The 14,521-nt window shown below is 35.2% G+C and overlaps 1 protein-coding gene across 3 annotated transcripts; it reads right to left on the bottom strand.

Moving 5' to 3' along the window:
* Window positions 1-2,230: 2,230 nt before the first annotated feature.
* On the bottom strand, window positions 2,231-14,382 carry LOC106711088 (signal peptide peptidase-like 3). 3 transcript variants are annotated; one of them, XM_045683161.1, is made up of 10 exons: window positions 14,213-14,382; window positions 10,187-10,322; window positions 7,121-7,272; window positions 5,881-6,012; window positions 5,372-5,560; window positions 4,682-4,844; window positions 4,171-4,307; window positions 3,736-3,851; window positions 3,011-3,169; window positions 2,231-2,531 (listed from the first exon to the last, which is right to left on the bottom strand). In XM_045683161.1, the coding sequence occupies exons 2-10, from the start codon at window positions 10,255-10,257 to the stop codon at window positions 2,457-2,459; spliced, it is 1,194 nt and encodes a 397-aa protein (XP_045539117.1). In that variant the 5' UTR covers window positions 10,258-10,322; window positions 14,213-14,382; the 3' UTR covers window positions 2,231-2,456. The 3 variants fall into 3 exon arrangements, with proteins under 3 accessions (XP_045539117.1, XP_045539119.1, XP_045539118.1); XM_045683163.1 differs by having other exon boundaries at window positions 5,881-6,000; XM_045683162.1 differs by lacking the exon at window positions 14,213-14,382 and having other exon boundaries at window positions 10,187-10,338.
* Window positions 14,383-14,521: the final 139 nt, after the last annotated feature.

The following is a 14,521-nucleotide window of genomic DNA, read 5'->3' as shown; positions in this document are numbered from 1 at the left end:
TATTAAAGGTTTTATTTATAATACATATTGCCATCCCTTTTAACCTCTTTGATAAATCAGAGACAACAATATTGTATCAATACAAGTTTCACTACAGTGTAAACCCACATTATAAAAGAGAAGCAACATTAATAAGTATTCTATTAAACAAGGCAGTAGCTTAAAAAGGGTATAGGTTAAAAAAAAGTGCACTGGGTTAAAACTACAACGTAAAAAATTTGTTTATGTTTTCTTCTTACAACAAAATTAAAAAAAGCGCATTTCTTAACCTAAACATCTTATGTTCTCATAACTTTATGTTAAAATTAACATTATTTAATACATACTGAGAATTTGTAGTACGAAAGTTGAATTAATGAATACTGCTACTGTTGTAATTCAATGGTCGCTAAGAAAGTTCCTAATAGTTTATTTAATGTGACAAATCTACAAGACTTCATCATCATCAGCTCAATATACGTCCCCATTGAGGGTCTCAGAACCCTAAGTTAGGGGTGACTAGGCCATCCACGTTGGCCAAGTAAGGGTTGGTTGAAAAGTTGGTGTGAGCGGGTTGGGTGACAATTACAATAGACTTAAATCAAGTTAAATAACTCTTTTGCTGTTATAATTTATAAACAATAATAAAACGCAAGTACAATCAATGTTTAAAATACGACTGTTAAATATATTACGAAATTTTCAACTAAAAAATTGGTGTTTTACCAAATTTTTATGAGAAAAAAATTCGAAATACACAAAGAAGTTTTCTATTCGAATAAACAAATAATTTTTAAAATATAGACGTTGGATAAGTGAGAGTCCAAAAGACTACTATATTTTTCCCGCTTACATAGATTTTCTTCTAAGGGGCCGTTCATAAAATACGTCACGCTAAAATCAGCTTTTTTTGACCCCCTCCCCCCTATTGTCACGCTGTGTCACACTTTCTGTGACCCCCCTAGAAATATTCCGTCACAAAAACTAACCCCCCCTCCTTAGTATGATAAATTTCAAATGATAGTACATAAATTTTGAGAATTAAGAATATTTATTTAGTTATTACTAGCTGTCGCCCGCGACTCCGTCCGCGCGCAGTTAAAAAATGGGGGGGGGGGGGGGTATGAAAAATAGATGTTGGCCGATTCTCAGACCTACTGAATATGCTCACAAAATTTCATTAGAATCGGTGAAGCCGTTTCGGAGGAGTACGGGAACGAAAACTGTGACACAAGAATTTTATATATTAGATAATAAAATTTAAATATCGCAACGCTGCAAGAGCCGCGCGACAGAGCTAGCGCTCATGTCGAAAAATAATGAACGGCGAACGTCACGTTGCCATAGACCCCCCGTCCCCCCCCTTGTCACATCTTGTCACTCAGCAAGACCCCTCCCCTCCCCCTTGTATGCGAACGTATTTTATGAACGGCCCCTAACGGCTTATGGATGTCATCTGGAACCGGACAATGACTCTCGCTTAAAGAGATTTCTCACAGCAGTTCTCGCTTATCAAGGTTCGACTGTTAATTAAGTGTGAAATAAAATTTAAAAAGCCTACATATCTCATTGATATTGTAACTTTGTTCATTTTTATCATCACAACGGAAAGGATGAAAATATATCAATTATTTTTGACATCTAAAAACATTAATTTTACATTATTTACCTTAGATATTATATTCTAAGCCATATACATTTAAACTTAATGAATAACAAACATTTTATAAGCCAATTGTGATATTTAAAAATACATATTACATATTAACTTTCATACAAACAACGTCCTATTTATGAATACAAAAAAAGATACGCAAACGTTTAAATCATTTTTAAATTTATATATATGTAACAATTCATAGTGTAAAAGAAAATTACTATGCCAGAAAATGGTAACACTGACGTCTGACAGGTGCTGTCACAGTAACCTAGTAGAGAATCCAAAGACTTGTCTATGTTTTTGTTCTAATTTGATTTTTAATTATTCATAAATTACTACTAAAACATTATCTGAAAAGCTCACCGAGAATATGAAAAACCTGGCTTGAGAGCAATCGCCATTTATATTGCAACACTGTACATCATAATGTCATTTGGCCGATATCCAATGCCTTAATATATTAAAAAAAAAAATGTGATTTGAAAATTTAATTCAGTAATCTTCAGTCATTTTTTTTAAACCAAAAACAGTTTTTTACATTTTAACGCATAAAATTATCACACTAAAATAAACAAGGTCGAAAATTTCCCTTTTAAAGTTACCATTATTTTTCATTTTCATAACAGAGCTGTACAACTGACATTAACTTGTCTATTGCCATCAAAACATCTAACCATAAAACAAATAAACTGGCAACACTGTCATAGTAATATAATGTAGACTATAAATGTAGCATACTTATATCTTGTAAGCTGACGTTCGGACGTTGGTTTATTTGCCAACTACTGGGAATATAACATTGTTCCTCTGGGTTTCCTCACACATCAAAGTCAGCTCCGGATTTACCATTAGGTGCGATGAACGGCTCACTCCACATTCTTCTGAGATCACCCTGAATATAGATTATATCTTTAAGCAATAGAACAGAATATCAATATTGCAGTGTATAGACCAACTATGAATATAAAAAACCTAACATAGGAGAAATTCATTGCCTTCTTTGTACATAAGTAGCTGTTGGTTTCTGAGACCAAAATCTCCAATTAAAACATATCGTCATCCCTATCATTATCTTTGACAAAACAGAGATAACAATATGACTTAAATAGAGATTCTGGTCTCAGAAACCAACGTTTACTGATGAGCGTAAAAAACAGTAGTGCCGTATATTTCCGCAATATAGCGAAGATTATATATTCTTGGTCAGACTATACATAATTACGTGGATTTTTGTGTTTCTACACACACAGACTATAAAATTGCATTTCTAAACTGTCAAAGACAAAGTGTGTCAAAAGATAAATAATATGTCACACCACTCGATAGTACAAAATCAAATTGCGCAATGTACGAATCATAATTTTGTTTTACCTTGACGTATGCCATGGTGAGGAGTGGCAGCAGCGTGAAGGGCACCAGGTAGAGTAACGCGGGCTGAGCAGCTTTGAACACCTCCGCGGACACCGTCGCCGTCAGCAGACCCAGGAAGTAGCCCAGCAACGAGCAATGGAAGTATGTCAGACGGGAGCCCTGTATACACAACGGCACTATGTTGACATCTGTGCAATACTGTCAACTGCACTTTAATTGTTGATTTAGTGTATGCAAATTAAAATCGAATATCATCACTAATATGTTATCCGTATCTGTCTCTTATGTTATATGTTGTCTGTGGTTAATAAAGAAAACTCTCACTCTCGTACCACGCTACTTAATAGCGTGTATTTTGATGTGAAACATCTATAGGATCACTTGTAAACCGAATTGTTGGCGTGGCGACGCTTGCCGTGGCGACGGGTTGCCACGCTATACTAAGGTATACATATATATACATCTTTTATTTTAATAATATATCTTTTATGCATATTACTTGTACACACATGATGTTTCTCACATTTTTTATTTAATTATATTGACATCTAAGCAATATCACTATATTGACAACTGTGCAAAATTGACATCTGTACAACATTGACAACAGCACTATATTGACAACGGTACATCACAGAGCTTTCTGCTAGTTCTTAGTAAATCGTAATGTGTTCTTTCAGCATACGAGTTTGTAAATTATGTAAAAAGGTATTAGTTTGACATACCATAGACCTAGGTCCAGGCACCTGCCCCATCTGACAGACGAGAGTGGCCTTCTTGTAGGCGTCGTAACGTAGTACGAAGCACAGCAGCAGACCCGGCATCACGATATCACCCAGACCTATTTTATTCATACTTGGATTTAAAAAATCACCTCTCAATGGTTTACACACATTTTATTACTTTTTTTTTATATAGAATAATAGGATATTTCTCCTTCATATATGTCTCTCCTTTGCCTAATAAACATCCCTTTCCAATTCTTCATAAGAAAATAGTACAAAGGGAAAGAGGAATAAAATTTTACTTTGGGGACAGAAAGTCGAATTACTTCCATTTGACACCTGTCTTCTGGGTGGTTATAGCAACAACCGATCAGGATATTTGTGCAGCATCATCAGCTACTGAGGACTATAGCATTATTAGATGATCTAGGTTACCTAGCATAGAGAAATGTCCCTGATGATGCATTGAAGGGAAGACGAGCTTGGCAGGCAGAGACAGCTTGGGTGCATCTCGCATCGCACCACCTAATTGTAATCTCCGCGCTACTACGTTCATGGGATTCTCCGCCGGCCTGAAGAAAACACAAATACCTTTATAAAATGTATGTGAAATATGATTTTAATTCTAGCAGTTGCCTGCGACTTCGTCCGCAAGGAATTTAAAAAATCTAGTAATAAATACAGCCTATATCATCCGGGAACAGTGTAACTTCACAACAGTGAAAGAATTTTCGCTTTAAATAATATTATTATAGATTGAACACCTAAATCTGAACATAGAGACATCATTTTCCATTACTTCGGTTCAAAAATTAAAAAAAAAAAACTATACTTAATCTATTTGTCTATGATTTTTAGTCTGTGTATTCTTTAATTTATGCTCGAAAACGGTCTAAGCGTGATTTACTAAGAATGGTGTCAATGGTGTCAGTTGTTGGCGTCATACCTGGTGGCGACCTTGACCATGACGTTGGTGGTGAAGATGTAGGAAGAGAAGAAGACCCAGAAGACATCGTAGAGCAGCAAGCCGGTCAGCAGCAATGTGGATACCTTGAGCGAGGGCAGCCGGATCAGCGCGATGAAGGTCACGCATAGGCCCATGCCCATTGCTAAAATACCATAATATTGTTATAGTATCTTCAAATATCTTGGCGACTCTTTTTATATTTCTATCACTTTATTCATTTCTGAACATATTAAAAATTTAATAAATGTTTAATGTTAAACAACCCAAAAAATCGTGCGTCTGACAGATGAAGTGAAGATGAAGCCTTCAAGAGTAGAGTGAATAGGCATCTACAAAGCTAGCGCGTACCATCTTTAGACCACATCTTCACCTCATCGGGTGGGATCGTGGTCAAGCGCTAACTTTTTCATTATAAAAAAGTGACATTTAGACGTTCAGACCAAAAAGTATTCATTCTGACGTTAGCCGCCATATCTGCTTACATTGAATTGTAATATAAATTACGACATCGTGTTTTCTTTTCAAAAATAAAATTTGTGCAGTAATATTCAATTTAGATTAATTTTTTTCATTTCTGGCCATTACAAAAATGAGGGCCAAAAAAAATATTTTTCTTTAATTTTTTTTTTAATAAATAGCTGTCATACTACTTCATCGAAGTGTACTGACCATCCATAAGCAGCCAGTGTCCTGTGAGGACCCACACAGCGACGATGGCGGCTGCGAGTAGTGCTGCCGCGAGCTCGGGGGCGGAGTACCTGCCGCAGGCGCGCGCCCCGCCCCCCGCACCCCCAGCACTCCCCGCCACGTACTGACACAGCGGCGTCAGCAGGAAAGCTAGCGCAGCGCACGCTATTACTGTAACACGTTTAATTTTTCAAGTGATTTCATTCAGCCATTTTAACTTTACCAGTGCCCTAGGAGATTTTGAAGGTCCCTATTTTTTACTAGTTCTAGAGGGGCAGGCATCGGGTATCGTGAGACTGTGGAATACGAAGACTTGTGACGCCCCTTTCTGTCCAGTACTCTGAACGGTCGCCCAAAATATACCCAGATGTTCTTGGGAAGCGTTCACTTCGTAATTTTAGCGAAATCTGGTAGCCCTTTGCCACCTTGAACTACAAAAATGGAATTTTTCGGTGCTTTTATTCATATTGTAGATAATATGAATGACATACTGGCAGTGCAAATGGCGACGAGGGTCTGCATGGAGTCAAAGAAGAAAAACATGATGAGCAGGGCCACAGAGGAGCCGAGCGGGAAGCACAGCGCCTGCATCGTGTTCAATGTCTGCACGTCTGGAACGAAACCAGTAATACAAACTATTAAAATTCTAAATCGTATAGTACAGTAGCTCTCGTATTAGTAAATAGTATCACTTGAGTACTGAACTGTTTTAAAGTTCAGCTCACATAAGACTTAAACTGTTGAGTTGCAACTCAACAACGAATTTGGCAGCGCGCGACGCGAGCCGTGAGCTGCCTGGTGACTTACAGTTCGCAGCTCTAAACGCAAATCAAAACTCTATATACAAGTGGAGCTGAGCGGCGAGTTAACCGGTCACTGCTTCACATATGTTAACCTAGATCTACAGGTCATAAATACAGTAAAACCCGCTTAAGACGATTTCTGAGGGACCCCACCAAAAACGCGTCTTAAGCGAGAAAGCGTATTATGCGGGATAGCGAAAAACTTACTACATATTATTATGCATTTTGTTCTTATTATTTAAATTATCTACATTGAATACATTACATATTACAATACATATTGTATTTAAAATAATCACTTATTTTGGTTTGACAGAAAGATTTTGATGCATTAGCATAAAAGATTTTCAACATAATTCAACTTTTGCAGTGCGTCTTTACTTTGATCCAAAGAAGCAACATAGCGTCTTAAATCATTAACAGCTGATAGCAGCGTTTGACAAAACCGGAGTTGACTCATCTTCGTCTTCATCATTATCACTTATATAGGCCTCGTTTTGTGTGTTATTCACATTCTCTATAAGATCTTCAATTGATTTAATTTCGTACGGTGCTACATTGTCATCAATGAAAGAATATCCAGGAAAACCCTGCAGTATATGAGGTTCTTCTTCCTCCAACACGACGGCTCATCCTCCCCGTTAGAGCGCTCTCAGCTGGCCTCGAGTGCGGGCGTATGGCCTGAGCGAGGGCGTATTAAACGGGATGACGAATCGTATTAAGCGTTAAGAAATGTATGAAAATATGTCTCAAGTTGCAGGGACTGGCGTAAAGAGGCGTATTATGCGTGAAATCGTATTAAGCGTGATCGTATTAAACGGGTTATACTGTATTAGTTAAGTTTCCGATGACTAGTGAGTGGCATTAAGTACAAACAAATCAATACAAAAGTTATGAAGAAAAGTTTTTAAACCAGGAGTATACTTACTGCTGTTGTGTGAACAAGAAGGCGCAGGCTTGCCGCCGAGCAACGTGGCCTCTCGCTCCCTCTCCGCCCGCTCGCGAGCCTCCCTCTCCATATTCAAGGACCGGAAGCTGCCGTACACTATCAGTAGCATTGAGATCAGGCATGCTGACACCCTACACAAATTATATATAGTTAAAACGTGTCGTTACGCTTCTAATAATCTTGATTAATTGAAAGAAATGTCAAGATACTATAGGAGAATCAAACATCTTGCACATAATTTCAGGTGTGGCGGGACGGATGCGGGGGGAGGCGCATTGCGCAGCTGACCTTTAGCCACCAAAAAGATTAACGCAAATACTATGAATCTTATCCGTAGGGTTCGTCGTAAATATTATGAATCTTATCCATAGGTTTCGCCGTAAACACTCACGCAAATTATCGGCTATTTCGTAATTGCAATAATTTTCACAGATACAATTTTAGGAAATCGAGGTTTATATTTTTTTAATAATTTCCCACGAAATATTTTATGAGGCAAGTTTTCGACGTTAATACCTGCACACATCCTGTGTATAATCGTAATAAAAATCTAGTAATTTTGTCTGTCTGTCCGCGAAGTCGTGTATGTTCCGGTTGATCTCCGGAACGGCTGGACCAATTTTGACTTGGACGGGAAGGTAGCCGACGTCCGCGGGCATATTTTAGGTTACTTTTTTCTAATTCTATGCAAACGAAGACGCGGGAGATCGCTGGTATGTTAAGAATTGTTTACTCTAAGTAAGTTCCAACAATGACCACTATTTACATAAGTTTCCTTACAAGTGGAAACTAATAAAAATGATTACTGTCGTCTAAAAGCCTAACCAAATTTTTGGGTACTTTTTCACATAAGCATATTTATCTCACTATGTACTACAAAATTACAAGAATTGCCTCTACATATATACATCGATACGAAAACGTATCTCATCCCTGGCCTAATTAAAGTAGCATAGGCCACTCGGGCGGTAGATTGTAAGGTCTAATGAAACGTAATGGCACATGCAGCCCTCTCCAATTAGGAGCGTTGTCTAACTGCCGGTGTAAGCCACTTTGTACTGACAATTGACTGACGATGCTTTGCTCGTTTCAAATGCAAATATCGATTCAACAAGACACATAGAATTTTGAAGTCCCTATTTCGAATTTTCTTTCATACTTCTTTAAGTTCAGGAATGGCATTGTTTGAAACTTTGCGGGTCGGTTCAATTCAACTGGATTTCTGAGATTTTTCGTTGCAATTTTTACAAATTGCCTTCGCTAGTGATTATGTTCATAGGCGTTAAGCTAAGATTCTAGAAAAAACAATACCTGCACCATACGACCCTTTAATAAAGTTAACTTGCAACAGCAATCATTTGTATACCAACAGACGAGATAACAGTTCTTTAGAAACAAAAAAGGGAAGTATATGTCAAACCTCACTTTACAATAGAGATGAACGTGAACAAAGCGTGACCATAGACAAGACTATTTAATAAACATTCTGTTTGATGTGTGAGAACACTTACAATACAGACTGAAGCATCAATCAAAAGAAAGTAACATAATAAACAGAGATTACAAGATCATCGAGCCTCTGAGAGGAAATATCGTGGGACGTAGGACGCTACTTTGTCCCTTTGTACTTTGATACCCGACCAATTTGTTTGATAAAGACGTAAATATGATACAATATTTAATCGTTTGCTTGCTTTGAATTTTAATTAAAAAAAAACCTAATTAGTAGCCTATGTGTTCTTCCAGACTGATCTACATCTATACCAAATTTCATCGTGATCCATGCAGTAATTCCGGATATACCTTCCAAACCCCAACCATCTAAACCAGTAGTTCCCAAAGTGGGCGATAACGCCCCCAAGGGGGCGTTTGAAACCTAGGAGGGGGCGATAAGGGGCCCAAAAAATGGGGGGCATTGAAATTAATTAAAGTAATGAAATTATGGTTTTTAAGTTTTAGGGCTGAATAAAAATTAAGGAGGTCTGAAATATGATTGATTTTCAAAGGGGGCGGTGATAGAAATAAGTTTGACAATCACTGATATAAAGATTCGCATTTATAATGTAAGTAAGATTCATAAATAATGCTTCTCATTTCAAAGTTAGTTTGTTTATAACTCAATTCGCATGCAACAACTGCACCAAGTTTCGTTTGTGTGAAAGTGTTTCTCCAACTGTATTCGCTGTTTAATATTCAGTCAGGTCCACGTTTAGGCTGTACGCTGATCTTATTTGAATTGAGAAAGCTAAATATATCTTCGAAAAATAATAACAAGCCTTCATAGATATCTTAACGGTGAACTCAAAGTGGTTTAATGATCGCTTACACGGTTCCTCAGTATTGATTTCTTATACTAAATCTACACTTAAACTTAAGCACTTAACGTATCTGCGTGCGTTATAAAACGCAGTGTTTTACACAATTTCACTAGTATAGACTCATATCAGAATAATTTAGGTTAAAATACTTGTAATTGTTATGTATTGTTGTGTTAAAACAAAACCCTAGGCTTACATCATTGAAACTAACGTCCCACATTTTTTAAATACAACATAGTGTATGGAAGTTCAGATTTTTAAAATGAGATTTAGAATTCCGTTGGCTTGGAACATTGAATTAAAAAAAATGTCATCATCAGCTCACTATACGTCCCCACTGAGGGGTTCAGAGCCTACCCTAAGTTAGGATGACTAGACCATAATCAACCACACTTGCCCAGTGGTTGCATCACGATGTTTTCCTTCATCATAAGAACGTCGGATAAATTTACATATGTAAATCGGAACTCGAAAAACTCATTGGTATATGGCGGGATTCGAACCCAGGACCTGTAGATTGCAAGCCAAGAGCTTTACCTCTGAGCTACCGACGCTAATTACGCATGAAAAAAAATATCAACGCAACATTAAAATTCGACTTCGACACTTGCAATGTCGACCATTTGTAACAATTGCTTTATTTATACAAATACTAGCTTTTTCCCGCGACTCCGTCCGCACGGATTAAACTGATCTTTTGCGTATTTTTCATTAAAAAAAAAATTACTTTGAAGAGTCCATAATTGAGTAGGCCCACTTGTACTCCTGGTACTCCATGTTGGCTCCGACCTGCGCCATGTTGTTACGTCACTGGGGCGGCGTGGGGGAAGCGGGCGGGGAGGGCTGCTCACACCAGGAGCACTCTGTAATAAAATAAAATTGATGAATCCCTAATTAAAGCCACTTTACCCAGAAGGGTAAAGATTTTCCTGAAATTGCTTCGACACTCTCTTGCATTTTTGTACCAATTCACCAATATATACCAATCGATCCAAAGATTATTTGGATAATGGAATATTAAAGAAAAATTGATCTATCGCAGGTCTTCCGATTGCCAATGCGATGCTTAAATCTCTTAAATTTGGTATAAATTAATTAAAATCACCTTGGATAAGCAAAATTGGATCAAAATGATAAGAACCGTCTACAAATCACGATCTTAACATGAAAATATTTTCGTCAAATATTCTGTAATGGTTGAACAAAACGCGTAGTGTTCGATCAACACAATCCATCTCATAACAAACGGACGCTTCGGAAGACGAATATCTGACCATAATATTTGTAGTTGCGTGTGAGAAACGGCTACGGATTTTATAGATAACTACACACATCAGTACAATACCAAGAAATTAACTCCAAACATGTAACACTGATAAGGTGGTCAATTATTGGGAAAACAGAGCATGCTTTTATTCGTACTTTACACAGTACAAAGATAAATAAGTAGTAACACGCGTAAACCAGAGACCCCTCTGTTTTAGATAGAGTTTAGGCGGAGATTAAAAACTTACAACATCTCTCTCGATTCTTCATCATGATTTTCCACTGCCAGCCAACTCTAATGCGCCAAAGTTTTGGATTCGAATCCCAGTCGAGATAAAGTATTTATATATTATTAAAGTAAATATACAAACGTAAGTATATGATAGGTGTAAGAACACGAGAAATCGTAATCCCTTACTAAACTAAACTACTAAAGTCAACTGAGAGTCTCAACACCCACAGAGATATTTTTTTTAACTTAAAAGCAAGATATTATTAAACAAGTGAGATGTCTCAAGCAGATCTTAAGTGCGTACTTAAGTATACGGCAATTATGCACCGAGGGTAACTTAAAGTGCACATAAACCACTTGAAACATCCCAGCAACGAGTAGGCTTTAACAAAGATCAAATGTCATATATTATAAGGTTTCAACCATGTGATTGCGTGACCTATGAATGTTAATAACGATTAAAAATAATACAGTACGTAATAGATCAGTCCTTCCACAACTTTTTTTGATTAAGTTTCAAATTTTTCTCAATGACAGCGATGTTTTTTACATATTTAAAATACAATTACAGATAACAATAAGGAAATTTCAATGTAGACAAAAAAATCATATTTAAGTAACTTAAAAAATTCAATGATCATATTTATTTATGTTGATGATGAAATGATTGTTCCATTATGGTCTAACATCAAAATATAAATCGCTGTTCCCGCTACTTGTTTGCCCCCTTCTCTTATAAAACAAAATAATATAAATCAAAGATAAGGATAATAACATATTGCTAAGGGCCTTGGTTATTAAAGTTTCGTAATGCTGAACCCCTAACACAATATTATTTCAACCCACACAATACAAATACAGTGGAATATCTATAAGTAAAACCTTGTAAGTTGAAATGCTCAGTAAGTTAAAAAAATGCGTTTTCGCTGAACCCTCAATTACCCCGTATATCTCGAATTATTTAGACTTTGTAACTCAAACAAAATGTTATTTCCCTAGTCATTTTAGTACATATTTAGACTTAATAAATCATATTTAAAAAATCAGACTAAGTCAAATTTAGTAAAAAGTAATGGCTATACTAGGAATTCCCCATCAAATATTTCATATCCTGAATTTCTTTTTCAGTTGAAGACTCAATAAGAGAAATTTTTTTTTGGCATTTCCCTTGACATCTGAGTTATTGAGATTCTACTGTAGTTTATAAGGAAATTGCACAAAAGATGAAAGAGAAAGAATGATACATAATCCTGGTCTAACCCTTCAATAGCTATGTGTGATCATTCTATAAGTATTTTGGAGCTTAATAAAACTTATTCTGGTGAGAAGTTCCAAATCTAAGTTAATTCGGAGATATTTTTTTAACCAATATAATTCATAGATATTTAATCTATATATATATTAGGGTGGCCCAAAAAAATAAAATTTTTGTTTTTTTCGATTCTCGTGTGAAAATATGTGAGTTTACTATGTTTTAAGAACCTCCACCAAAGGACAGGTTAAAAAAAAAATCTTAAAAGGTCGCTCAGAATTTTTGAAAAATTCCAAAATTGCCGAAAATCAATTTTTTTTTTAATTTTTTTTTCTCGTCATGTCATCTTTTTAAGTGTAAAATAATATAAAGATTCTGAAAATTTGACGTCAAAATTTTATTATCTAAAGGTCACTCCGAATTTTTATATCTATATATAAAAGAAAGTCGTGTTAGTTACACTATTTATAACTCAAGAATGGCTGAATCGATTTGACTGAAAATTGGTGGGCAAGTAGCTTAGAACCAGGAAACGGACATAGGATAATTTTTACCCCGTTTTCTATTTTTTATTCCGCGCGGACGGAGTCGCGGGTAAAAGCTAGTAATATTATAATCAGACGACATACTGTAGGCAAATTACATCTATCATTTGGTACTTGTGGTACTCCAGGACATGAGAGATTTCTAGGTCTAGTCGTATTTTTAAATGAGGTCATTGCAGACACAGATATATGAATTAAATGTTTGCATTTGAAATATCTTATCATTGTATTCTAGTTACAAAAGAATCCTGCCTTTAATAAGGGTAGACAGTTAATAACTATGGTTTTAATGCTCATAATAGACTGTATTTGGAAAAACATTGTTTTAGCCATTTTTAGTTTATCTAATAATTGAATTATATTTGGAATCTTGTACCATAGTAACTTTTATTCAACTCCAAAATACCTATCCAATGAAGTTATCACACCTAGCTATTGAAATCATCCTTTGATGCAATTAAAATAAGTGTGAAGTGCAAATTTTTTGTCAAAATAATTATTCCTTGATTATGATGTTGTATTTTGAACAATGGATGACCACTAGTGTTTGTAAATAATCAAATAAAAATGTGTCAATGAATAAAGAACAAAACAATATCTCTTTCTTAATATTGTAAGATAAAAAGGTCAAGGGGTCAAATGATATCAATGGAAAAATATTTATTTGGGCAAATTATATTTAATAATAACATAACCAGTTTTATTTATTGTTTCTTGTCTTTTTAAAAGTTTCCTATGCTGTGATTATTGCCAACTATAATAGAGATTACATACAAAATATATGATATTTATATATAGAAAATATATCTACTTAGTACTACTGTTTCTTGTAAAGATTTTTGTACATACATGTAAATGACATTTTAACACAAGTGATTGGTATTTTTCTGTTTTTCTAGTTACCATTTTCTTCATAAGGCAATATTAAATAGATCCAATTTTCTAGAAAATTTATAGCTTATAGAATTATAATTAATGATTTTTATATAAAATATGAATTATGAATTTATCTCAGATAGAATACGTTTTAAGTTTATTATAAAATTACCTAAACTTAAGTAGGTATTATTTTACTAGTTTGTATTACGATACATTTATACTTATCGTAGGCCTATCACATTCACAATATAAAAAAAAAATCACTGTAAGATATTTAAAATCAAATAAACGGTGAATAGGTGTACGGAGGCACAGCTACCACTTCTGGTCAGAACAATGGATAAAAAAACACCTTCAAAATAAGTAGAGCACGAAAATATCTGTACAAACTGAAGTGAAAGGGTATCCCAGTTGTACTTACAATATGAAATACTTTTAATTTTGAAATCGTATGTACCAATTAATTGTGTTATATATGCTTTAAAGATATTAGAAAACAAGAATAGATACATTTTGAAGTAATTATAAAAGAAAGTAGATTATAATTACGGAAGCTACAAACAACAATAATAAGCTTACCAAAATAGAGAACTGCTCCAAATTTTAAGCAATCCTCAGCCCCTTGATGCCATACTTGATTCTTGAGGTATTATAAACAATTCCGTTACATTAGAAAATAGAGTTAATTAAAAATTATTTACTTAAGAAAATACACGGTCTTTTACTTGACGATCGACTAGACAGCCATAATACACCATAGACAATGATAGGACGAGAAAATAGTTAATGTTGCTAGATTGCTAGCCGAAAGATTCACAAGCTACAGTTTTATCGCAAAGAGTAAGTCACCTTATCTATGATTTTTATACTATTCCAAAAAAAAACTTA

This window comes from Papilio machaon, chromosome 21, assembly GCF_912999745.1.
Source record: "Papilio machaon chromosome 21, ilPapMach1.1, whole genome shotgun sequence".
Classification (NCBI taxonomy): domain Eukaryota; kingdom Metazoa; phylum Arthropoda; class Insecta; order Lepidoptera; family Papilionidae; genus Papilio; species Papilio machaon.
Note: the sequence above shows the minus strand (reverse complement) of the source record. Positions and strands in the feature narration are given on the sequence as shown.